This window comes from Hippocampus zosterae, chromosome 9, assembly GCF_025434085.1.
Source record: "Hippocampus zosterae strain Florida chromosome 9, ASM2543408v3, whole genome shotgun sequence".
NCBI lineage: Eukaryota > Metazoa > Chordata > Actinopteri > Syngnathiformes > Syngnathidae > Hippocampus > Hippocampus zosterae.
Genome location: NC_067459.1, coordinates 3,016,705 through 3,042,973, shown reverse-complemented (window position 1 = coordinate 3,042,973; position 26,269 = coordinate 3,016,705). Strand labels below are relative to the sequence as shown.

At 42.8% G+C, this 26,269-nt stretch overlaps 4 protein-coding genes across 7 annotated transcripts in view; 1 reads left to right on the top strand and 3 right to left on the bottom strand.

Moving 5' to 3' along the window:
* Positions 1–286: 286 nt before the first annotated feature.
* On the top strand, positions 287–5,254 carry LOC127607193 (antihemorrhagic factor cHLP-B-like). The gene is given in 8 exon segments (XM_052075342.1): positions 287–620; positions 2,920–2,965; positions 3,067–3,200; positions 3,272–3,336; positions 4,417–4,586; positions 4,656–4,772; positions 4,930–5,010; positions 5,089–5,254. Coding segments are annotated over 8 exon segments (960 nt in total). The 5' UTR covers positions 287–417; the 3' UTR covers positions 5,233–5,254.
* A 1,466-nt stretch (positions 5,255–6,720) lies between these two features.
* On the bottom strand, positions 6,721–11,136 carry pdrg1 (p53 and DNA-damage regulated 1). Its single transcript, XM_052075324.1, has 5 exons — positions 10,832–11,136; positions 7,400–7,472; positions 7,252–7,326; positions 7,058–7,138; positions 6,721–6,991 (listed from the first exon to the last, which is right to left on the bottom strand). Exons 1-5 carry the CDS (start codon positions 11,012–11,014, stop codon positions 6,918–6,920), a joined length of 486 nt encoding a protein of 161 aa, XP_051931284.1. The 5' UTR covers positions 11,015–11,136; the 3' UTR covers positions 6,721–6,917.
* Positions 11,137–15,495: 4,359 nt separating this feature from the next.
* Positions 15,496–19,492, bottom strand: LOC127607107 (protein FAM217B-like). Of its 3 annotated transcripts, XM_052075203.1 has the most exons (4): positions 19,156–19,492; positions 17,132–17,399; positions 16,950–17,054; positions 16,700–16,835 (listed from the first exon to the last, which is right to left on the bottom strand). In XM_052075203.1, the coding sequence occupies exons 1-4, from the start codon at positions 19,214–19,216 to the stop codon at positions 16,745–16,747; spliced, it is 525 nt and encodes a 174-aa protein (XP_051931163.1). In that variant the 5' UTR covers positions 19,217–19,492; the 3' UTR covers positions 16,700–16,744. The 3 variants fall into 3 exon arrangements, with proteins under 3 accessions (XP_051931162.1, XP_051931161.1, XP_051931163.1); XM_052075202.1 differs by having other exon boundaries at positions 15,496–16,835; positions 16,950–17,399; XM_052075201.1 differs by having other exon boundaries at positions 15,496–17,399; positions 19,156–19,491.
* Positions 19,493–22,509: 3,017 nt separating this feature from the next.
* The window catches only part of aldh1l1 (aldehyde dehydrogenase 1 family, member L1), a 35,750-nt gene continuing 31,990 nt past the window's right edge, over positions 22,510–26,269 (bottom strand). For both annotated transcript variants that reach the window (XM_052075091.1, XM_052075090.1), the window contains exons 20-23: positions 26,041–26,206; positions 25,826–25,931; positions 23,985–24,184; positions 22,510–23,197 (exon numbers count right to left, since the gene is read on the bottom strand). In XM_052075091.1, coding sequence (XP_051931051.1) covers positions 23,142–23,197; positions 23,985–24,184; positions 25,826–25,931; positions 26,041–26,206 — 528 coding nt within the window. In that variant the 3' untranslated portion in view covers positions 22,510–23,141. The remainder of the gene's footprint in view (positions 23,198–23,984; positions 24,185–25,825; positions 25,932–26,040; positions 26,207–26,269) is intronic.

The following is a 26,269-nucleotide window of genomic DNA, read 5'->3' as shown; positions in this document are numbered from 1 at the left end:
AAAAAAAAGCATTGTTTAACTTGTTTCCCCTCCACATTTTCAGGTTTTGGGTTAGGAAATGTTTTCATGACCCTTGTCAGGGAGCAAGAGTTATTTTCAGTTTTTGGCTATTTTCTGTTGGGGTGGGCCGCTATCGCCTGCAAAGAGCAGGAACCCGCCGTCTTCACTAAATGGTCATTCAAAAAAAGAAAAAACTATGCCTGTTTTCACACCAAAAAAGAATTTACTCAGAAAAGAAAGTTCTTTTTTAAAAAGTTCATTTCTTTTCCTCAGCTGAGGTGAATGAGGAGTTGCCATGGTCACTGATTGAAAGGATGCCCAGCACTAATTATCAACCAGGTGTCAGACATCTGTTGTCCTCTGCAATTGGTCGTCGAAGCTTCTCAGCCTTCTTAAACTGCTTGTGTGAAGATTGGGATGACTTGTTCTCTTTGCAGTTCTTCAATGCTGATCATGATGACAGCACACATATTGGCTTCTGTGCTGTGTTGTCTTTTGGCTCTTCCTGGTTTGGTGAGGTCTGCATCTTTGCCTTTGGTCTCATGCGGTGAGGACAGTGTGAAGGCGCCGGCCAGCATGGCTGTCCAGCACATCAACCGACATCACAAGCATGGTTTCAAGTAGTGATGGGTCTATGAGGCCTCATGAGGCGTGTCGACACACTGACACACTGTGTTGATACTGTGCTGATACTGTGTCACTGACCACTGCCACCTGCTGGACCTTCAAGATCCCTGCAGCCAACCCACTTAACAGACTGAACTGACTGATACATTTATTTGTATATTGAACATATAAACATTCAATTCGGTAATAAATTGGCAAAAAGTGAAGGTAAGATATAAAAAAAGGAAAAGAAAATAGTCATCATCACAAATATGTGTTCAAAGGAGTAGAAAGAAGCAAAAAACCTACCCCGAGTCCTACCCCTTCTTATATATGAATTGATCATTTTTCAAAATAGGAAAGTAAGTCTACATATCAACAAATGCTTTTACCCTTATGTATGCTGTACTTATACATTTTTACAACTTTAGGTTTGTATATACAGTACATACTCATTGGAGCACATGTATATGTCGATTTTCTCATATTCATAATGGATGCTACATTTCATTAATATATTAAATCTCATCAATGTATTTCTGATGTATTGCTATATTTCATGAGTGTATCGAATTTATCAGCTTAATTCTGATTTGTGTAGTTGTCTTGTACTTCTCTCTAATTCATTTTTAATCTCAGCAAGAGAGTTACTCATTTTATTGGTCCGTTTCAGAATCATTAAACAGATTTACACCTGTTACAGGTACACTCCTTTGCGTGATGTTTGTTCGTGTTTTGGATTTTTTTGTAAAGGTTAGTACCCCTTAAATGATGACAACTTCCTCGAATTTTAAAAAGCTTCTGGATGTTTTGGCAAAGGAGGTTGTTGTGTGCTTTGTACATTAATTGAAGTCAACCAGGTCATGAGATTTCATTGTTTACTTTGATAAACAGTGGATTTGTGGGTTCCGTCTATTTGGAGCCAGTGATTGTTCTGATTGCTTTGTATTGTAGTTTTAAAACAGAGTGCGTTTTACTGGCATTTCCCCATATTTCCACACAATAGGTCAAATATGAAAGTAATAAAGGTATAATGTGTACAAGGATCTCTTATTCAGCACATCCTTAGTTTTTGGGAGGATCCCTATGGTTTGGAATGTTTTTCTTTTATTATCTATTATGTAGCTGCCAGCATGGTTTTGCATCTACAACTGTTCCATGACATTTTCATAAGGTCATTCATCGATTTGATGATGAAGTGTATACAATATAATTCACATCCATGCATTCATTTTGCAACATTCAATGTGTTCAAATAATGTGAAGATCATTTGAATGAGGATGCTTGTGGGCTTTGACTTCTAATTTTTATTGAGAAAAATAAGATGCTCCAATGTTTTAAACTTTAGCCTGTTGCGTCTTTTACAAGCAATTTCTCCTGCTGTGGAGAACACACGCTCATAAGGGACGGATGAGGCTAGCGTACAAAGGAACTCCTTTGCGAGGTGGGAGAGGTTTGGGAAAGAAGTGTGTTGGTCCTTCCAGTACAGCTGCTTCCTGGAACCTTGATTGTCAAACATGGAGTGGAGAGTCAACCAATAATAATTACTGATTGTCAATTAATCATCAACATAGCAACCGTGAAAAGATGAGTGAATGTTTGTATACCTGGCGTAATACTGGATGTATCGCGAACTTCATTCTTATGCTTGGCCCGATAATGCCTCAGCATGGTGGAGGTGCTTCTGTTGGTGTATGACAATTCGACTTGGCAAATTCGACATTTCACCTGTAATGAAATGTGAATAAGAAGTAACTAAGAGTTACCTTGAAATGTATTCGGATTAGAATGGTACAACACATGTCAATAATCTGAGAGGCACTCGGAGGCTCTCGGCGACAGAAGGCGATTTGAATAAATAAATAAATAATACCTTATTCTCCAGGACATCAAAATGGTCCCACACGGCGGATGATTTGCGTCTCTGCTCCATAATCGGCAAGGAAGGCAAGGCACGAACACGAAGTCTGCACTGACACGAACTTCGACAAGCGAGCGTGAGTGAGGTCTGGCTTGTTTCGGCAAGCGGTATTGTGTCGCCAAACGCACTTCCTTATAGACACTGTGCGGCGGGCTTTTGCTGCGTCAACGCCCTCTGCACTGAGTCGACGCCCCCTGGACTAAGTGGCGCAGCCTGGACTGTGCCAACGCAGCCGGTGTGTCAATTAGAAGCCTGGACTGTGTCAACGCAGCCGATGCAGTTCACGTGTCAATCACGTGACGTAATGAAGCAGCACATGCATCGACACGTGGTTTGCTGTGTGAGCCCGGCGCATGTGTCAATGCATCGGTGTCGCTGGACCCATCACTAGTTTCAAGTTTCGCCTGCATGAGGTCCTAACCAGCAGTTATCAACAGGTTAGTGTTTCGCGCATCCTTGGCGGGATAACGAGTCGCTTGCGCTCTTGAATGGTGGCTGTTGTAACCATTTAATTGGTCACGGTCACGTCTCCTTGCAGTTTTCTGGCGGCTGCCACATTGATGTGAATGTGAAGCTGCTGCAGACCAAATGTCACTTCACCAATCCCAAACCTGTGGACCAATGTGAGCTGTGGAAATGGAACGAACGGGTGAATATTCTTTCAGTATGCGAGTCAATGGCTGTTTCTGTTGGTAATGTGCTAACTGAGTTCTTGTTGCTTATGGCGCAATGGCCACCTGCAGCGTTGAGTTTTGGGTCATGTGGGGGGTGGCCAAAATCACCAAACACAAATGCACCACCAGACCAGGCTATTACCCGCAGACGCCATTTGTCAGTTTTTTTTCCCCTCTTCTCACCTGTCTGAGACCATTTGACAGTGGGACTGTGATGAAGTAGCTGTGCTTGTTGCCCTCCAAATGTTGACTTTTCACCTGCAGGAGGTCACTTGAGCTGGCTGCCAGCCCTCGTGTTATGCTCCTCTGCTTGGCTGACTACTCCCCCATTGACCTAGAAGTGGCAATTTGCTAGGATTGCTGAAATGGCCGGACGTTGTATCGGTCTGTCGTGGTGAAGAAGGAGCTGAGCCAAAGGACGAAGCTCTCAATTTACCGGTCGATCTACGTCCCAACCCTCACCTATGGTCACGAGCTATGGGTCATGACCGAAAGAACGAGATCCCGGATACAAGCGGCCGAAATGAGTTTTCTCCGCAGGGTGTCCGGGCTCTCCCTTAGAGATAAGGTGAGAAGCTCGGTCATCCGGGAGGGGCTCGTAGTCGAGCCGCTTCTCCTCCACATCGAGAGGAGCCAGATGAGGTGGCTTGGGCATCTGATTCGGATGCCTCCTGAGCGCCTCCCCGGTGAGGTGTTCCGGTCATGTCCCACCGGGAGGAGACCCCGAGGAAGACCCAGGACACGCTGGAGAGACTATGTCACCCAGCTTGCCTGGGAACGACTCGGGATCCCCCGGGGAGAGCTGGAAGAAGTAGCTAGGGAGAGGGAAGTCTGGGCTTCCCTGCTAAAGCTGTTGCCCCCGCGACCCGGCCCCGGATAAGCGGTAGATGATGGATGGATGGATGGATGGATGGATGCTGAAATGGCACCCCAAAATTGAATTTGAAGTCTAACATGATCTGATGGCACAAATGTACTAAAAATACAAAATTCTGTTATGAACGATGAATTTTAAAAACTTTGATGATGCACCATGCTTCTGACCAGGCATGTTACCCTTTTTATTGGAACAAGGATCTTGCTTGGCTGTTTAGACTTGGTTCTTGTATAATACATCCCCCAAGGTGAGGTATTGACTTGAAAGTAGTTGCAGACTTTGAAGTAGACACTCAGTAGTTACTACAGGGTGGATTTGTGCTTTTTTTTTCCACCAGACCACACCAAAGATGAGATGATGACCCTTTGTCCTTCCTGCCCCAAGTTGTTGTCCCTTAACGATGAGACAGGCGTTAGCGCCGTGCAGCAGGCAGTGCTCCGGTTCAATCAGGAGAGCAAACGCCACAATTACTTCACCCTGCTGGAAGTGGCTCAACTGACTGAGGAGGTGTGTGGATTTTTTTTCTCATCTCCCTTTCTGCATTGGGTGCCAGGTTTCTTGTCCTTCCTGTTGCAGTACACCGCCGCCATCGGCACCATCACCTGACTCAAGTTTGCCCTGGTGGAGACCATGTGTCCACGAGAGGCCACACATACTTTAGCGGCCTGCATGCCTCGCTGCCCCGACAAAGCTGTGAGTTGCTTCTTGACTAGATCTTTGTTTATGGGGTGGCGGCACACAAATTTTGCCCGGAGTTTCTTAAATGTGCTTCATGTTTTTCTGAAAACTGCTTCTTGACTGAGTAATTTAAAAACGATGAGTTATCTGACTTCCTCCCCCACGCCCAAAGCATCACATCTACTGCCAAACCTCCTATTACAACTCGTACAAACAAGTGGGAGAGCTTGAGTGTGAAACGTACCCACCAAAGGCAAGTCCGCAGCAAAGGCACCACATTGACAGTATTTGGGCAGCAGAGTGCCTTATTGTTCCTCTTGGGTCTCCACAGAATTCAGAGACTCTTCTAGTTGGTCAGCCGGAGTCTGTTTGCATGCCGCCGTTCCACCAGAGTGCAGAAGCTTGCAGGTGCAAGGAGCAGCTGAAAAATCTCGAGCTGTCCATCCACCACATTTGTCCCTTCACGCTGAAGTGATGTTATCGCTCTTTTAAATCAAATAAAAAATGATGTGAGGAAACGTTTGGAGGAAAATTTCTTCAAGCAGTGTGAGCTGTGGAGGCGGGGCCAACAGGTACAATATCAGTCTCCAAAATGTACAGCTGCTACTGTTGGTAACATGCACTTTTGTGTTTAAGGGTGAGGCTTTTCTCTCTCTCGCTTCCGCCCCTCCTTCTGAGACTTGTTGACCAGAAAAGTGAATTTGCATTAGAAATGACTGGAAAGGAGAGCATAGAATGTCAGTTTCATTCTTCTGGGCTTCTACTCTTTGGGCAGTAGACTTTCATGCTCAAGGCTAAAAAAAAGGGTCACATTTTTATTCGAACATCCCCCCCCCCCCCATGTTCATGTGTCAGAGATTTTCTCGGACAAAGTTAAAGAAATGACTCGGCACACAGGGAAAATTGTCTTCAATATCGGCGGGAGGGATCAAGGAGCGCGAACGACGGTAGTTGCCCTGATGATCACACACTCCACTGCCTCTCTGCCGTTTCGAACTTTTATTGCAAAATACTAGAAAGACACTGCCCTCTATTTGCATACCGTGCCCCCCGGTCCAACCCCTCGGGAGTGATCTGATCTACCCGAATACACAAGCCAAAGACTTTGCTGATGACAAATGTCCACCTGGGCGCAACAGCTGTTCCCAACCCGTCTTTTGGTATTCAACAACTCTTTCTTCCCAATTCATTTATTCCCACTTTGGGATGGAGTCAAGCCTTTTTCCATCTGTTCGCCCCCCTTGCTTTGACGTGATTAAGAAAATTCCTTCCGCCCAAACGGCCGACACCTCTGCGCTGAGTATGTCCAGATATGACCAAATTAACCGAAACTTTCAACATGATGCAATTTTATTCAGATTTCTCTATCATCATGCAATCAGGGGCGGCACGTGGTACAGAGCCTCACTGGCACTGTTGGACATCATTTGCATGTGAAGTAGTGACCAATTATTCCGCCATTAAAATTACTTGATGTGTGGATTTCCCCTACAGGAAGTACAGAGAAGCGCATTGCGGGCTTGAAGTCTCACTTTGCCCATCAGGCAGTTGTCTGCGCACACGAGGCGTTTCTATTGCCAATTAACAGGTGTTACTCTACAAACTGCGCATTCAACATTCTATGGAATATTTGTCATGAATGGATGGACACGACCAGAAAAGCCACTTAAAGTGCACAGTGGTGCCACAGCCAGCATGTGGCACTATTGCAGTTCATTGGCGTTATGCACAGAAAAAGAAGCCCATCGACATTGGCTCTGTACAAATGGAACACACAGAACAAGAAATTTGACACCAAATCCACATTCACACCTATTTTCTTCAGCCACGGAAATTTACCAGAAAAGGCTACTGCTGCCTCATGCCCCCTCTGCCACAGCGCTAATCATAGGACTTTTGTGGGTGGCAAATTGCAAGGTGGTGCAACATCCACTTTCATTGCATTGAATGAAATTAGAAGACATTTGCCGTTTCTCAGAGTTTATTACAGTAATAAAGAAAATATTAGCCACAACATCACTGCATCATGATTAAACAACACTACTGGATCAACAGAAGCAGCGAAAAGCCTTATTTGAGAATTCAGTCATAAGCAGGACAGCACTATATACATGAAATCTGGATAATGTAATGGGCTATGTCAGATCTGATGTCAGCGTTTTAAACACTCTTAATGGCTTTCATTTCATTAGTGGACAGTGGCAAAAGATTGTAGCCGCGCAGTTCAGGCTTTCCTGCAACAATACAAAGAAAACCACCTCAGTCACACCATAATGTGGACTTGGATTTGCTGTTCTTACCTTGTTTCTCATTTAGATGATTGACTTTTGCTTTCAGTCCTTTGCGGAGGTGATTTATTTCACTGTCCAGCTGTTCCTGGTCTACACATAAGCAAGACAAATCTCAGTCAAAAATGAAAAGCAAATCATTTCATATTTGGAACAATCAGGCCTACATACAATTTGACAGTTAAACATGCTTCAAAAGATTTTACCTTTTTGAATCATTTGTGTTGCCTGGGACTTGGGGAATTTGATGAACATATTTCCAAAGAAAATCTTCACCTTTTCTGTATGTGACAGGAATTAGTCAGTCATTGCCATTACATATGCAATGAACTTCAAAATCATGGGATCACTCACCTGAACAGATACCACTCTTAAGTGCATTTAGTGCTTCTCTGTTCCCGTTTCTCTTCATGTCCAGGTCAATTATCTTAGATGGAAACACACAATTTAGCAACAGAAAAGATCCCAGAAATATGTGACAAAGAGGGTAAGCATAAATATAAACTATTTCGAGACAATAAAATATCAAGACAGGGGGGGGGGGGGGGGGGGGATAAAGGAAAGAAGGGTGGCGAGATGATATTAGTGATGTTTTTTAAACAGATGTTTTTTTTCATTATTTCAAATGGTTCCAATTGGAAATAATATTGAAATCCTGATGTGGCTGTACAAATGGAAAGAGATATCTTAGAAGTGGCACATTCACAGTATTGACAAGCTCATTTAAAAAAGGCATTGCAACATATCCTCTCAAACTGAGCCATACCATAGCAAATACAATCATAATCCCACCGAGTCGAAACGAAGGTAGTGCAACACTCAGTGAATCAATTGCTGATGTGACAGGCCAAAGTAACATTTACAGTCACACCAGCGCAATGTAGAAATGTTTCTTTACTTAAAAAGTGACAGTGACAAGACAAGAATTTCTGTCTGGCTTATACCAAATTCTATTTCTCCAGTGGTTTCGCTGTCCACCAGCTTACCGTAGTTAGCCTTCGTCTGTACATCTGTTTCAAGACACAGCGTTGACATAATAAATACCTTAACATTTTTTTGAACAATTTTAGTGTTTGCCATTTTTCTGGATATTTTGGACATTTTTAAGAATTAATGGAGATTTACATTCCCGTTTGGATGAACTAAGAGCTTTCCAATGATGATTTTTGACACCAAGAGTCAAACTTATATATCCTATTCCAGCTGTTAAACATGGAACAAAGTGCACCTGTCAATTTGACACCTTAAGGCTTCAAGCCTTTTAAACAATGCCTGCAAACTTTAAGGTGTACAGGCATACACTTTTGTGCGATCATACAAAATTTAAATGACCGCTCATTTGTTTTATTTACTTAATTATCTTTTTTTATCCTTCAATCTCTTACATTCTCAGATGAGATCTGCAAGTCACTTATTGCTCACTATTTTTCAAAGTGTGGTATGGGTAATTTTGAGTGCACGAGACTTTTTTCTGTTGGATATTCAAAATGGTGTAACCCCTTATATCTATCCATCTTCTATATCCCTCTTCCTCAACTGCCGGACCGCGATCCACGACCGGACCGCCGACCTCCTCTGCCCGGGCCTCCTCTGTCCGGACCCGCGGCAAATTGTATAAAATAACAAATTATAAAGTGATTTTTACGTTATACATTTTCTATTTTTGGACTATAATCTGCGCATTACCGCGATCGCTTGTTAAAATTATCCGTTGTATTATTTGCGTGCACGAACAGATGTATTGCAGAGGACGCAGCAGCGCGACTCCGTGTGTGTATAATGTTTGACGAACTGGAGACGGGGGCATGTCGGCGATAACGATGCGCTGATTGGCTCCTCTGAACTTAAGGTGTGCCCATACATCAGCGTCACGCATTCAAAATGGATGATTGTGTCAGGAAACAGACGCATGCGCGACGCCGCAGTGTGCTCACATCTTCAGCACAGGAGAGCCACACACAGACAATTAGACAAGAGAAATCGCGGTACGTTTCGATTGTGTGCAGTTTTGCTCCCGTCTACCCGGGGATCTTTGCAGCCGTTTAACAGCAGAACACCGCAACATGTTAAATGAACATCCCAATGGCGTCCTCAAATAATATTTGCATGCCTCAGACATTGCAGACACTGCACATTCCTGTGCTCCCTTGTGTCAGTATTAAAATGGTTCTTAACTCCTCTTCTGATATATTTTTCAATGATTTCAGAGGGGATGTGAAAAGGGGAATTGTACAAATGAAAATAATATTTTTGTTTTCATTTTTAGTATTTATTTTGGTAAAATGAGTATTTTGTTTAGCTTTTGTTAAATTAAGGGAAAAAAGACAACTACTGTTTAACAAAGTTAAAGTAAAAAAAAAAAAAGAGTTCCTCTGCCTCAACACAATACCTCTCATTATTTGCCGTGTACTGGCAAAGTGAATAATTGTTATTTTCATGCACCCCATTATTGGTTGGTTGTGTGGAGTGTTGATTTGTATCAGCTAGGCTAGACCATACTAAATGGGCATATAGCCCTGCTCCCCATGACCGCCATGCATGGGACCGGACCATGGTCTTATAAAAAAAAAAAGTGGACCGACAGCATTTCTAGTTGAGGACCACTGTTCTCTATATATATTGCGCGTCGTCCCGCACGCGGTCTGTCCTTCCGTCTGTCCCTTTTCAAAACGTACCTACTTCACCGCGCCGCTGCGCGTCGCCACTGCGCCGCTCAGGCAGTGGCTCACTACGATCGCGCGGGCATCTTAGCGAAAAAATGTTGTCTACCCACAAGCATTGCAATGAAATTGTTTGTTATTTAGTAGAGCTAAACATCTCTTTATTTTCGCGATAAGCAATGAAGATGAACAAAAAGTTGAACCAAGCAACAACAATTTTGTGGGCCGAAGGCCCACCTTACCAGCCTTCCGCAGGAACTAGCAGATAAGCCGCCCGGAGGGCGGCGAACCACCACCTTACCAGGCTTCTGCAGGAACTAGCTGATGAGCCGCCCGGAGGGCGGCGAACCAGCTAGTTACAATATATAGGGAATAGTGTGCACATTCGGACACAGAGTTTTATCAGAATGGACAATTGTTAATTCATTCATACATGGCCGTCAAATACATTTGTGTTTATGCACGCAACGAGTCAACGCGTTCAAGGAGGGGTCGACGATATGTTTTTGTCTGAAATATGTGGCATCATATGTGGCGTCATGTCAAGTCTTCACCCGTGAGAAACAGTACCGTGCCATTGGCTTTGCATTCTGGACGAGGAAAATACAAAGGCTGTGTCCGAATTCACAGGCTGCGTACTCGGAAGACTGTATTTTCAGCCACATGACGTCAGATCTGGCGCGACTCGACCGCATGTGGTTTCTAAATTCTCGAAAGATATTTCGCAGGCTGGGTCCTTCGAGGCATTCAAAGGCTCCTCCTCAGATAGCGCCATGTGGCGAATTTGGACAGGCATTTGAATTAGACAACACTTGCAGTCGAGTCGCGCCGGAACTGGCGTCATAAAGCCGAAAATTCGGCCATCGGAGCACCAGCCTGTGAATTTATTCACAGCCACAGAAAGAGTAGTCTTCGTAGCCAAAATAGGAGCGCCAAAACTAAGGACATAACAAACTAGATCACGTTTCACATCACGATCAGTTGTACGTGGCTCATCTTACTGCTGACGATACAACGATTTGAGTGTTGTCCCCGCTTTGTATAAACAACATCCATATGGGTTTACTGACCTTGCTCATCGCAAAAATATATACAGTACATAAAGCATGTGTTACAGTACTTTTACCTGTTGTTTCGTTGTCAGGACATCTTCAGCTGCCTCCTCGACCTCTGTCAAATATTCCACGACGCCTTGAGGTTCCATGACAGTTTCCTCGTTCAGGAGGGACATGCGGTCAATGGAGGGGAGGCCACGTCTTGAGGCGCATTCAATAACTATGTCGACCCTTGTTAAATTGTTAAATCTCATTTCTTCATTGCACCTTTCTAGATCTTCAACCCTCTGTTAACAAGTAGCATCTCCTACTGCAGTCAAACCAGCCTCTACTCGAAAAGACAGCCGCCCCTAATTTCAAAAAAACAAAGCATTACGGTAATAAGCCGCCGACGAGCGGCAAAAGACACCTTCAAAATAAAAGCAATCTACTTGGATGACCTGGAGGTTCATGCTTCAGATTACAAATATTTTTATTAAATGAGCTCTCTGTTATAACGCTACAAGTCCACCGCTGAGAGACTGTAAAATGGTTCATTTGAATCTTGAAATACCGGTACATCTAAAAATAAATGTCATTTGAGAAATACATGAACAGTATGATTGTAAGTATATTCAATATAATCCCATTAGTAACATAACACCAGACCAATTGTGGAGGACACTAGATCACAGCAGGTATTCACCAAAAGCAGCCCCACCCAAATCCATTGCTGTAGATAAAAGTGAATTGAAATATAAATTTTTCACTGTCAACAACTCTGATTTAAATAAATACATAAATAATATTCTTGAGTTATCGTAATACCAGACCAGTTTTAGAGGACATTAGAAAACCCCAGGTCTCTGTCAAAATAGGTCAAATCCAAATCTGATCTTGTATGTCAAAATAAGTCCTTTAATTGTCATTGAATGGTGCATTTGCAACGTCCAATTAGGTAGTGGTGGTGTAGTCCATATGGTAAAAAATATAGTGATGGTAAAATGAAGCCCCATAAAGCAGTGAAGTCCTGCAGGGAAATGATTCACACACGATTCGGGGCTTCAAGATGAGTCATTTCCTCGACTACGTCATCATGTGGACAGGAAAATGTATAACATGCTTGGTGCATGCAATAAAATGGTGGGGTGTAAATCTGTGTTTTTCTGCTTGGCTCTCGACGGAGGTGGATGCTTTTTGCACTGCTCCTCCTGCCCTCACCCCACTCTTTCCGTGCTCGCCACTTAGTCCTTGTGCTGTCTTTGTCTAACTTTTTTCCTAGCCTCCTACCATATTTTTTATCTGACGAACTAACCATGGAATTAGTTGACTGGCCTCTCGATGTAATCGACAACATTTTTTCGACGAAAAGAGCGGGCAGTGGGGAGCCTGCTTGCCCTCCGGGGACACTTGCTGCCGGATAAGCCCTGGAATCATGGAGAAAGTGGAGACCGGTGTGCCTGGCAGTACTGTCCATGGAGGATGTGGAAGACATCTACATTATTGGCCTTTTTATAACAGGTATGCTGCTGTTTGGTGTTGGCAGCTTTCTGTTCTATCGCAAAATTCAACCGACGGGAGCGGCTTTATTGGAAGTGAAGAGGCTGCCGGTCATTCTGGATGGTTTGGCGCGAATGTCCAACACTCAGACTCAAGCGGTGACTGAGCTCAACCGCAATATTGTTGCAGTTTTGGAGCGACTCCCCGCGATCGACAACACCATGGAGAAGTTGGAATCCGCGCTGCGGAAAGAATTTTCGGATCCGACTGATCGGCGCCAGTGAGGAGATAGAATTGTTGGCAGCCGTCTGTCCAAAACAAACAACGCTATCTGGCCTTTCCCCTGGATGGAAGTACGCATGGAGTCTAGGGCCCCCACCAAGCCGGACTGTCTTCATGATGAGCAGACCTCGACGAAGCAGCTATGACCTGTACACGCATACACATACACAACTGGACAACCAGGCGCGCATACACATCCTTGTTATCACCGTCTTCATCGCTCCGATTCTTTTTCCCCCCCGTGACGTGGTTCGATAATGCGGAGCGCAACGGCGAACCGTGCAGCGGGTCATTGTTCGGCCACGTCGCGGTTACCCACTCCCTCTCCCCCCTTCCCATTCATCCTCCCCCTTATACATTTTATGTCTTGTGACTTGTTGTAACTGTCATATGCTTATTTATGTGCTAGGGCAAGGGTGTCCAAACTTTTTGCCAAGGGGGCCAGATTTTATGTGGTAAAATGTCGGGGGGCCGACCTTGGCTGACATTCTTTACATTGAACAACAATATTGTTCAACAAATTTTAGTAAGCCAGTCTGTTTCACATTTCCATTTTTATTTTAATTTCAACAATCTTAAGAATTTCTTTTGGTTCATTTGAAACAGGTATATCACATGCAACTGCTTATTCACTTGACTTTTTCTTAAACAGAAGTCTCCTGAGTGCAAATTGATTGATTTGAAACATAAAATGTATCACCATGACTTTTCAATAGTCACAAAACCTTTGACTCGAACAACAGGGAAATGAACAAGCAATACACATATCCACAACTTCAAGGATAATTTGACATATGACATATCAGTCAATATAAACACGGAGTGATGTCTTGTTAACTCGTGAGTGATGTCTCGTAGAGTGCTACTGCCCTCTAGTGTCTAAATGCTATTACTCATTTAGTGAATGCTATTACTCATTTAGCCACTAGAGGGAAGCAGTACTCTATAAAACAGGTGTCACCAACATTTTTGAGGGTGAGAGCAACTTCATGTGTACCGATTGTGTGAAGGGCTACCAAATTGATACACGTCTGAAATAACATATTTGTCCAAAATACCTTCAATAATATGAGGATGGGTTATTTTTAATACTTGATGATTTAAATTGTCAGACTTTGATCGTGTTTCGAAATGTCTCACAGTACTGCCAATGTTTGCATTTTTAAATCATAATTTCTACTAGCAAATCACAATGTCCAGGCACTGGCGGGCTACTCAAGTGGTCTTCACGGGCTACCTGGTGCCCGCGGGCACCATGTTGGTGACCACTGCTATAAAACATCACTCACCAGTCTACGAGACCTCAGTCAATGCAACACGTGTTCCATTGCGCCCAACCTGCGGGCCAGACGGCACTGATTTTATGACAGGGGCCGAGGGCCGGATTAAATTCGACCGCGGGCCGGATTTGGCCCCCGGGCCGGACTTTGGACACGCCTGTGCTAGGGTCTTTTTTATCCTGGACTTAAATTATCCTCGGAAGAGGATAGTTCGAGCGTGTTTTTTTTTTCCCTCTCCCTACCCAGCGTTTTCCTTTCTGAATTCTGATTGTAATTTCCCCATTGCCGGACAAATAAAGGATATCGAAATCATGCTCTGAACACATAATATATACAGTATGTATTTGAGGAGTGTTTTTACATGAATTGGTCTGTGTTACTTTGTCTATGTTTGTGCTTATACAACAAGTGGAAATGTGAAATAAGGAGGTCAAATAAAGTGCTTATTCGTTTTTATTTAAAAGTCATCAACACGCGCTTCAGCTCCCCTTCATGAACCACTCATCTAGATTACGGTACTCTGCACACGCTTCAGGGATTTGACCCGCGGAGCACTTCACTAAAAAAATAGTCTCTGAAACAAGTGTCGTTTTTGCTGTACATTTTGGACTGTTTGTAGCCGATGTAACCAGACCATACGTTTGTAAAGTCACAACAGACCCGAGCAACATAGGGGCCTGCAACGAAGAACTGAGATTTATGTTTTTTTTTTTTACTAAAAGTTCATAGTCTTTGTATTTAAATGTATTGTGTTATGTGTACTTCTTCTATTTTACATTGACTCTGAAGTTACTTTAATTATTCTTAGTAGGATATAAAAATATTTTTTTCTGCAAAGTCGAGGTACTTTATAATTTACTGCTCTGGTCCAGAATTAGTTTTGTTGAATGCACAAAACGTTTGTGTGATGAAGGCACCGCGGTTGAGAAGTGTGTGCTGTTTTTGTAAATTCTTTCTCACTGGAGGGTGTTAACTGCAACTGCCTTTCATGATGAAAGTTGCTACCCTTTGAAATATTGATATCACCTTCAAGTAGAAGTAAGTACATCCTATGGAGCAACAGTTTGTCATATTTGAAGAGGAATTCTAGTGTGATTAGTTGACCAAGAAAAGTAACATGTTAGATGAGTCGTTACTGGATATAACCATATGTATTCTGCTTTAATGACTTATTGAGCATTTGTTTGCATTAATTAGTCTCGGCATCTCTGCTTTTGAAAACACATTATTATAGATTTAGATCAGAAATATGTTAAAATGTATGAAAACATACACAGTTGTGCTCACACATAACCATGAATAAGATGCAGAAAATGGATGGCTCGATAGATGTACAGTAAACATTAGGGGTGGGTTGGTACAGGTGACCCACAAGGGAGGGACATTCACTCATGTCCTGTATCTTTAAGGGCATGAGACTTCGTGTATCAACGGGATGAAAACTATCAAAGGGCTGAAGGGGAGAAGCTTGTTGCCTGCTATGTGAAGAGGTCAGTTTTGTGTGGAGAGTAAGAGACATGACTTGCCTCATCTCGTCGAAAAATCCACGGCATGATCTGTACCAGTTTTTGGGTCATGGCTCAGTGCTTTTTGGGTACAGGACTTGTTTTGTGTATAATGAAAACAACTTTTCTTTTCTTGTCTCAAAATGACCTCTTTATTTCACCCATCAGAAAAAATTGGAATAATGCAACTTATTTCAGGTTCCTTTTAATGGTAACTGCTTATGCATTGACTATATATATATATATATACATACACATGACAATGCATTAGCATAAAATATATATACATATATATAACAAATTTAATAAAATTAAAAAGTTGTAACAAAAAAAATTGTGTTTGTCCATTTGTCATTCATTTGTTACAAGCGCGCATTCATAGAGGACACAACATAACATGGCTCGAACGTTGTTTTTTTTTCTCCTCAAACCACACAACTTCAACTGCAAAAAGAGGCTGCAAATCTGTGATAATGAAAGCTGTATGTTTTTTCCCTTCATCTTAAGTGGCAGTGTACTCTGTTATGAAGCAAAATTCTCAATCGATACTTTTTGTTTTGGTGTGTCCATTTCAAGTCTTTCAATGTCATGCGTCCAACAAGGATTTAATATATCATGATATGAACACAGGAAAAGCCTGTTTGCCTTCCTTAAAAAGTACAGGACATAAAATAAAGTAATAATTATGCCAACAGTTTACAACAGCCGCAATTGATCGTTAAGTGACCCCTGAGCAATTGTGATGTAATTTTCAGTCAACAGCAAGTGGTAAAATGCACCCCTGCACCCAAACAGGATATTAGCTACTAAATTCACATTCCACAAACGCAATATTAACCAAAATACCAAGTTTAGACTAGTACGGCTGCATTGAACATATTGTAGAGAACATTTTTTCGCTGAATTCTTAAGATGAAACTTAAAATTACTATTATGAAAGAAATTGAACTTGTTTTAATCTGTTTTTTGCAGAATACTTGGACCGGGTAAGTTGTCCTTAATTGCATTCACAGCATTAGGTTTTATTTCCTGCTCCTTGGGCACAGCTTTTTGCCTTGTATCTCCTTTTTTTCTGCATTCGGAGCCCCTTATTGGCCTCTCTAATGCAGTTTGTATTTCTGCACCACTTTTTCTCTGCTCTGAGACACTTCTCCTTATACGCCCTGTTCTGTTGCATGCGACTTCATGGTCCCTCCGTTCTCTTGAGGTGCTTGGGTACCTGGCAGGTTTGTGTTTTGCAACTTGGATAGGATTGCGAATGTTGCCCAACGCTTCCATCCTCCTCATGTGGCTATTGTTTGTTCTCACAGGGCTGCTCAACCTTGGAGGTCGGAAGGGTGAACTATTTTCGACATGCACACGAATCTCACTGTAACTTCTTTTGGGAAAAAACATAGTGCTCCTATTACCCAACAGCGGGCCAAGTGGCTGATGGTTGTCAGTGGAGCGGCAGGACACAACGCAGCGTGAAGTGTTGTGTATCTGTAGCTGCACACAGGGACAGTATTGGAGCTTGGCAGAATGACTGGCTAGAGAGGATAGGAAGGTAAGGGGGAAGGCACGTTGGCACTGAAGAAAGCATTTTGGAGAGCTGAGGCATGATAAGAAAGTATGAGGTGTCCTTTGACAGGTAGGTATTCCACCTTCTTCCTGAATAGTTTGAAACTGTTGCCACTCTAATTCCAGCAGCCTTTCCAAATATCTTTCGAGTGAGGAGACTGGCCGATGTCGCGCGGCCCCTCGGTGCTCTGTGTTGTAGAAAACAGAGAGTTGACCAACGGTCCAGGAATTAAACGGTGGAGGGAGAAAGTCTGGGAAGTCATACCGTGTAAGTCTCTGCTCTTTGGGTCTGATGCCAGGAGAGGGGCAGTTTCTAGTTTGGATGACTTCTGGTCGCAGCTCAAGCTTTGGAGGAACTCCACCCGAGGGCAGCACAGAATGCCTCTCAGAGTCGGACAAGTCTGAGTCACTGTGTCCTTCTTCAACACTTATATTATCTACTGTGTCTCTCCTCTTTGTGCTGCCACAATGCTTCTGTTGTCTGTGTCTGCAATGATGAGCAAACTGCTGGATAGCTGGGTCCATCGCGTCATCTGGACAAAAAAGTAGAAGATAACACATTGATTCTCCCAGAGTAGAACAAGGAAAAGTAGATTTAAGAGGGTATTTTACCATAGTCTACACAAAAAAATAGCAACAAAAGCTGCATCGCCACAAGCAGTAATCCTACATGTGTTTACAATTTCAGATGGTATGCTGCAGCATTGTGTTATGTGGGAGCCTCTGGACAAGCCGTAACAAGTACAGAAGACTGAAAACAGGACGCGTGGGTTCTGATTGGGAGGTTCTAGGTCTCACTGTCATTGCCCATGTGAGAATTGAATTTCCCCATCAGAATGATGGAGTCCCCAGCAGGGAGCGCTCTCCAGCACCTCCTCCATCCATACATTCATTTTATTTCACTTATCCAGGGTCAGGTCACAGGGCCAGCAGCTTTAGCAGGAAAGCCCAGACTTCCTTCTCCCCAGTCACTAAATTCAGCTATTCTGGGGGAATTTCAAGGCGTTCTCAAGTCAGCTGGGAGACAGTCTCTCCAGTGAGTCCCGGCTTATCCCTGGGTCCTCAGCCCGGTGGGACGTGTCTGAAACAACTCACCAGGGAGCTGTGTGAATGAGTTAACTAGATGCTTGTACCTCATCATCTGACTGCTCGATGCAGAGGAGCAGTAGCTTTCAGTCATGACAGACAGCTCCTGAGGGAAGGAATGTAGGTCGACAGGTTAATCGAGGACTTAGCCTTTTGGCTCCGCTCCTTTTTCACCACGGCGAACCGATACAAAATCCACTTGACTGCAGACGCTGCACCGAGCCACCTGTCAACATCTCACACCATCCTTCCCTCACTTATGACCACGACCCTGGCATACTTGAGCTGCTCTACTTGGGGAAGGATTTCATAACTTATCTGGGGAGGGCACTACACCTGTTTCCGACTGAGAACCAAGGTCTTAGATTTGGAGATGCTGATTTTCATCCCAAATGCTTCATACACTGCTGGAAACTGCTCCAGCGAGTGTTTGAGTTCACAGCTTACAGAAGCTAACAGCACCACATCATCTGGAAAAAGCAGAGATGGAATGGCAGGCCACCAAATTCGACCCCCTTGACAGCTTGGCTGCACCTGTAAATTCTTTCCATAAAGGATATGAACAGAATTTGTGACAAAGGGTAGCCTGGCAGAGTACACCCCTCATTGGAAACAAATCCAAATTGCTGCCGGCAATGCGGGCTCAACTTTGACACTGGCAGTACTGGGCCCAAACAGCAGCAATCACAGGGTTCAGAAACCACATACTCCCAATGTATCCCCACTGAACTACCAGAGGGACACAGTCAAACGCCTACTCAAAGTCCACAAAATACATATGGATTGGCAGGGCCATAAACCCCGAGAAGCCTGCTGAGGGTATAGATCTTGTTGGTTGTTCTAAAGCCAAAACGAAAACCACACTTGCTCCTCTGTTTGTACTTTGTTTGAATTCCTTGGATAGTCTTTTGCGAATGGAGGGTGATCTGACCGCAGCGCTCCACTGATGTTGACTGTCGTGTTTATATTATGCTTCTTAACAAAATAATTTTTAAACAAACCACAATCTGCCGCTGTTAAAAAATACTATTATTATAACATGATTGACGCATGCAGTTGATCTTTTTTTTTCTTTTCACAATCAGAAATTGTCGGTCCCACAAAACTGTTAAGGGGCGTCTTCTCCGGTGAAAGAGAAAACAAAGCAGGTGGGAAGACTTTGTATCTCAAGTGCCAACTAAATACAACAATGTCATACGCTACCTGGAAACAATAGTCCCGCAGTTGCTCCAACACACGTTCGCCTTCCACCCGTCCCCGGCATCAACGTCAATGAGCTGGGCTACTCCTTGTCAGGGCAGTTGAAGCGCTCGTGTATATGCAACAAGAATATAGCTTGCTGATCTATGAATTGACAGAAAGTGGATCACTACAATAGCGTTCATATTAGGCAGATGAGTATTAACATCTAGCTTTGTCCCCGCTGAAAGCAGGTAAGGGTTCGAAATCTGGGCCTGTAGCGCACATTTGGTTCAGTCTTGTATTTCATTTTTAGTGGTTTTTTTTTGACAGCTAATCACACAACATGACAGTACCCGACGTGACGTCATTATTTTTTCTTCGGAAATGTTCGAGTTGTCCTTCTGTCAAAGAAAGCGTGGCTGCCCCCCAATGTTCAGATTGAGTCACTGCAGCTGAATTCAACAAAAGAAAAAGATGACAAATTTGTGTTGCCAAAACGCTGGTTAAATGGGAGGTATTCCTAAATGTTATTTGAAAACGTGCTGTCGTCACTGTAATTCTTTACACTTCACTGTATTCCTTGAAAGAAATTGTGCTACCACAGATTTTGATTTTGATATTTGTGTTTCATTGTATTTAGTTATTGATTTGAGTTGAATTTATTGTGTGTTCTTCACATAATATGTATTTTTTAACAAATGAGAAATTGGCCATTATTTTCATGTGATGTAAGGGAAAACGCTATCCTGGGATATATCGGCGATCAAAGGAGAAGTTATTTTCTTTGCAATACTGTATATGTACAGATGACCCCTTCTATTAGTGGGGAATAGCAACCAGGGTGGCCCACAAATAGAAAAAATATGCATAGTAGTGTTTCACGGAATCTCATAAATGTTATATTTTAACATCATGAAGGCATAAACACTCTTCTGAGCAAACATGAAGTAGACCTGGTTATCCACAGAGAAAAACATGAAAGAATAAAATATCTATTTCTTGTCATAAAAAAAATTCCCCTTTGTTGTCCCAGGTCTGAAGACAGTGTACCCCAACTTTGAAATAAATGAATCCTCCAGGACAAGGATGCAAATTATAAATGTGAAAAAATGGGCCACAATTGGACATTAAAAACCTAATCGGTCACTTCCTGTTCATTTTAGACTGTGGCTTTATGTGATTTTTGGAAACGTCTCCGGGTGCTTCATATGCCAGCCAATTTTCGTCAGCCTTGGTCAAGCGTACCAGGATTAGCTTTTATTTCCTTTCTACGTGGTGTTTGTTTCCATCATTTATGGCAAATTTAAAATATGAAAATTTTCATCACGGCCAATAAGTGTGCAAATTTGTGTTTTTGTGCATGCTCTGCAAAAATGTGATTAGTCAAGTTTATTGTCAAATGCGCTGTATGTGCAACATACAGCACAGATGAAATTTCTTCCCTCTCAACCAGACAAACAAGACAACAAAAAGATTTTTTAAAGATTAATTTTTGTGAACAATCCCCCTCCCAACACCCCTAAAAATAATCAGAATAATAATTTCTATAAAAACAACAGGGACCTCACAGCGGTCACTGCTCGGGCCCTTTTGATCACGGCGTAATCAGCTCCTGCCCTCTGGTCGTCCTCAGCCCACAAGCCACAAAGTTATTAAGATATCCTTTATTAAGATTAAGATATCCTTTATTTGTCCTGCAATGGGGAAATTACAATCAGACTTCAGAGAGGAAAACGCTGGGTAGGGAGAGGGAAAAAAAACACGCTCGAACCATCCTCTTCTGAGGATAATTTAAGTCCAGGATAAAAAAAGACCCTAACACATAAATAAGCAAATGACAGTTACAACAAGTCACAATACATAACTTGTAATAAAGGGGAAGGATGAATGGGAAGGAGGAGGGGGGTGACCGTGACACGGCCGCCTGACCAGCGGCACGGATTCCCACGTGCGCTCCACAGGTCGAACCACGTCACGGGGGAAAAAGAATCGGAGCGATGAAGACGGTGATAACAAGGATGTGTATGCGCGTGTGGTTGTCCAGTCGTGTATATGTATGCGTGTACAGGTCATAGCTGCTTTGTCGAGGTCTGCTCATCATGAAGACAGTCCCGGCTTATCAGTCCATGGCCGAGAAGGAGGGGGTGATGGTGGGGTCCCTCGATTCCATGCGTACTTCCATCCAGGGGAAAGGCCAGATAGCGTTGTTTGTTTTGGAGGGACGGCCGCCAACAATTTCAGACAGCCTTGAGTCCGTGGTCTGTTTCTCTTCACTGGCGCCGATCCGGCCGAATCGGAAAACTCTTTCCGCAGCGCGGATTCCAACTTCTCCATGTTGTTGTTGATCGCGCGGAGTCGCTCCAAAACGGCAACAATGTTGCGGTTGAGCTCACTCACCGCTTGAGTCTGAGTGTTGGACATTCGCGCCAAAGCATCCAGAATGACCGGCAGCCTCTTCACTTCCAATAAAGCCGCTCCCGTCGTTTGAATTTTGCGATAGAACAGAAAGGTGCCAACACCAAACAGCAGCATACCTGTTATCAAAAGCCCAATGATGTAGATGTCTTCCACATCCTCCACGGACAGTACTGCCAGGCACACCGGTCTCCACTTTCTCCATGGATCCAGGGTGTATCCGGCAGCAAATGTCCCCGGAGGGCAAGCAGGCTCCCCACTGACTGCTCTTTCCGTCAAAAAAATGTTGTCGATTGCATCGAGAGACCAGCCAACTAATTCCATGGTCAGTTCTTCGGATAAAAATACGGTAGGAGGCTAGGAAAAAGTTAGACAAAGACAGCACAAAGACTAAGTGGCGAGCAGGGAGAGGGTGCGGGGTGGGGGCAGGAGCTGTGCAAAAAGCGTCCGCCATCGTCAAGAGCCAAGCAGAAAAGATGGAGTAATTGCCGGTTCAGGAAACTGGGGTAACTTGAGAAATTAAACTTAACTTTGCTGTATGTTTGTGTTGTTCACAGATGATCAGAAAACACACATACAAGCATGCAAGGAGAGATGTTAGAGTTAAACGTGTGTGCAGTGTTGCACATCAAGATACCTTTTGCAAGGGCACCTCAACAGTAATCATTTGGCACTACTACATCTCTCCAACTACACTTAGCTGCCATTTTACATTTGTAAAAAGCGCGACTCGAACAGAGATTCTGTGGTTGCAAAGCGCAAACCATTACAGAAGAGCTACTTTGTGGTTAACATATTATCTATCCGTTGATACTTTGTAAAGTACAGGTGCTTGAGAGCATATTCACAGGTGCAGTACAATATCACATTGTTCGTAACAAGTCAGTCTTATCTCTGAGGTGATATACAAGACAGAGATATGTAAGGTTATAACTGGAACCACACAGATCACACAGGAAATGAGGATGCATAAAATTCTCATATTTATTTTGAAACACGAATTCCAAATGTTGTCTGTCTGGGCAATGCTGACATCTACTGTGAAATCATTTGTCTCAGAAAAAAATGTCGACTCAACAAAATCGATGGTGTATTGCATTTCACCATTGAGGTGCCATTTACAGATAAAAACTACAGTATTACTAATACCCATTATTGAAAAATTCATTCTCTATAACACAGGTGTAAAATTCAATGCCCGGGGGCCAGATATGGCCTGTTCAATAATTTTCTGTGGCCCGCGAAAGCAAATCAGCATGCAAATCAACTTGCATGATGCTTGCTAAAGTCTGAACAAAATTTTCAAACTGTCTTATGTACCAAATACTGTAGCAATGCAAGTATTTTCACTCAATGTTAATAAGAAGGTTCACTGTAGATCTGATACACATATTAAAATCGTCGTGACATGATGTAAGACATATTTAAAGCAATATATGTTTTCATGTCCAATCAACTCAATCACTCATCCAAGGCCACCATTGAAAGTTTACTAAAACAAGGCATATTACTGAAATGAGTGAAAGACAATGTGTTCAACAGATACAACACAATATCAAAATCAGTAGAAAACTGGACACATTGGCTCAGCATCAGTACTCAATGGTCACCGCCTTAGTCTTCAGGTATTCATTGAGTGCCTCTTGGCCTGATGGGAGTATCACAGACAAAAGGTAAGTGTGGAATTTATTCTTTACAAACTGTATTCAGGATTTGACATGAGTAAAACATGTGCAGTGAGTAATTTGCTGCTCATTGAAGTGAGTAAAAAACGGTGGCATAATCCGTTTTGTGAAATGTTCGGCAACAGCCATATGAATTCAGAATGTTTGTTCAGCTTTAGAGGCATAGTTTAGTCCCAGATTTTGGCTGAATTCCAATGTCTATAACCAAACCTGCCCCTGACCAAATTCAGGCACTGAGTGAAATGAGATAAACAGTATTCTTCATCAAAATAAATCAGTTATAATATTGAAATGAGAGGCGTGAGTATTAAGAGACTAGCAAATTAATTAATAATTATGTTTGACAATAGTTTGTTTCAATACTTTTTGGAATTAAAAATTCACCCAATTGTCGGGATTTCAGCTTCTCAAGCGTAAAGATTCTCAGAATTCCATTGTCTTCCATGATAGGGGACTTATTATCTCTTCTCTGTGTTGAATCAAAATAAAATGTTTCCTTTTACTTTGGAAAACAATCATCAATATTTTTGCCCATTTACTGGCAAACCAGCAACTGAGTCGCACTTACGCATTCTGCACTGTTAATTTGAAACTGTGACCCATATATGGATAAAGGGATAGAAATTAAAATATGATTTTTTTTCATCCAATTCATAGATTTATCAAGAAAATAACTGACATATTATTGGATTATTAAAATAATTGTTAGTTGCAGCTGTAATTGAAATACAAGTTTTCAAGTATTCTTACCCAGGTCTTTGCCAAAGCCAGACTGTTTGAAGCCTCCAAACGGTGAAGCCACATCTGTTTTATTGTAGGTGTTGACAAAGACTGTACCAGCATTGAGTTTTTCGCTGACATACAGAGCTTTGTTAATGTCCCGTGTAAAAACACCTGAGGCAAGGCCATACTCTGTAGTGTTTGCTCTTCTCAGGACATCATCGACGTCACTAAAACAGGGACAAAAAAATGGGTGAGGCAGGAATTATGATGAAAACACTACTCATTTATAGGAGTTAAGCAATCTGTTTCCCTTGGGATCACCACCAATGGAAGGGACCGCAGAGGTCGGGTGCACTATGAGCTGGGTGTTGGCCAAAGTCGAGGACGTTGATGGTATGGGACCATCAACGTCCTCGACTTTGGCCAACAGCTTAACCAGCTGGCTCTAGAGGGTGTGGAATTTCACCTCTCTGGCAGAGAATGAGCCCAAGTTGGTGTGCTTGAGGAAGCAGAGTATGGGCACCCTGAGGTCAACTCTCCTATCTCTGGGGTTTAAGTCACTGATGGGTTAAAAAATTCCTTGGTGGCAAATCTCCAGCAGTGTATGTGAGCGGTCTGTAGTTTGCAAAGGCTCTGGATGCTGGATCGTGGTCGATATGCCTCTAAAACAGTGGTGGGCAAACTGCGGCCTGCAGGCTGGATCCGGCCCATTGGTATTTTTAATCCAGCCCGCCGAAGACTGGTACACAATTATGGTTCGATGTGAAAGATTGCATTCATTTCATTTCATTTGGACTTGTAATGAAAGCGGGTTACAATGTACAAAACATTCAGGAGAAGTTTGGATTTGGAAAGATTCAAATCTACGAGACTTTGAAAAACAAGGAAGCAATTCTTGCTCAGTCCGATTCTGGCAATTTCCTTGCTCAGAGTGAATTGCTTGCTGCTCGACGGACAGTCGAGTAAATGAACATTTCCTGCAATGGTTTGACTGTTATCGTGCTAAAAACATTCGGCAAACTGGACCGCTAATAAGAGAGAAGGCAAGCTCCAAAGTGCTAACTTTGAGCGTCGAGGACTTCGACGCATCCCGTGGCTGGCTTCAAAAGTTCGTTGCACAACTGCGTGATCGAGGGGAGGTAAAGTTAGAGACATTGAGTGAGTGGAAAGAAAAGCTACCAGATCGGTTACTACCAGTCTCATTTTGTAGCAAAGAGTCCTAATTTTGTTATATTTTGTTCATATACCTGTTCTGTATGCTGCAGTTTTTGTGTTATAAACAGTTTTGGGGTAATGTTTGTTGCTTGTGTTGTCACACATTTATGTTGTTAACATACTTGGACGTTCAGACAGGGCATACAGTATATCATAGTTATTTCCCACATAAAGAAATTCTGTTATAAGGAAAGATTGTACAACCCATCTGCAGCAATGCACTGGCTAAATAGGTGATCAACAACACTGTTCTTAATTTAAAAAGTATGTTAATACTTTAATGCTTTTTTGTTGATGTTTGATACGGACGGTCAAAAATGCAGTTGTTTATATGTACCATATTTTGTGCTCATCTGTCAAATTTTAAAAGTCAAGGTGGCGCCCCAGCCAAAACGTCTGCCCATCTCTGCTGTGGAAGAGGGGACGTGCTCTCTCTATCAGCAGGGTTTTTGAGGGTGAATGGGCGGTTGCCCTTGCCAAAGAGCCGCATGCGGTTCGCGAGGTCCAGAAGAATTCGATGAAGTGTCTGGGAGAGGATTGTCTGGTGTTCCCAGCTAAAAATGATGCTTCCATGACCCAAACCCATATAAATGGTAAAAAAATGGAATGGATGTTTGGATGGATGAATGAAATAATCTGTGATGACAACCTACCCGCTCTTAAATTTAGAAATGATCATGACAGGCCCAAACGACTCTTCTTGAGCAATATACATGTGGTCTTGCACGTTGGTGAATACAGTAGGTTCAAAGAAGAAACCTGTCAAATGAAAGTGGAACATTTAAATATATACATGTACGTTTGCAGCAATGTTATCTATTTAGTTGAAAACATCCAAGGCTAAAAAGCAGTACAGACTGGGCCTTACCTGGCCTCTCTATCTGTTTGCCACCATAGACCAGGGTGGCTCCCTCTTTGACACCAGTCTGACAAAACTTCACCAATTTGTCTAAATGGGCTTTGTGGTTTTGAGGGCCATGATCTGTGGAGCGGTCCAGTGGATCACCAATCTTTATTTTCTGAATCTCTTCAACCTATCAGACAAGTATTTTGATGTGACTTTATTTGTATTTTGTTTCAGCTGATCGTATGACACA

Excerpts from the sequence above, each read along its gene's own strand:
- pdrg1 (XM_052075324.1), bottom strand. The coding sequence starts at position 11,014 with ATGAGATTTAACAATTTAACAAGGGTCGACATAGTTATTGAATGCGCC. Across the intron at positions 7,473-10,831 it reads TCCTGACAACGAAACAACAG|ATAATTGACCTGGACATGAA; the intron begins GTAAAAGTACTG and ends TTTCCATCTAAG. Across the intron at positions 6,992-7,057 it reads TCATCTAAATGAGAAACAAG|GAAAGCCTGAACTGCGCGGC; the intron begins GTAAGAACAGCA and ends GTATTGTTGCAG.
- LOC127607107 (XM_052075201.1), bottom strand. The coding sequence starts at position 19,216 with ATGCCGGGGACGGGTGGAAGGCGAACGTGTGTTGGAGCAACTGCGGGA. Across the intron at positions 17,400-19,155 it reads TGCGGGACTATTGTTTCCAG|ATGACGCGATGGACCCAGCT; the intron begins GTAGCGTATGAC and ends TTTTTTGTCCAG.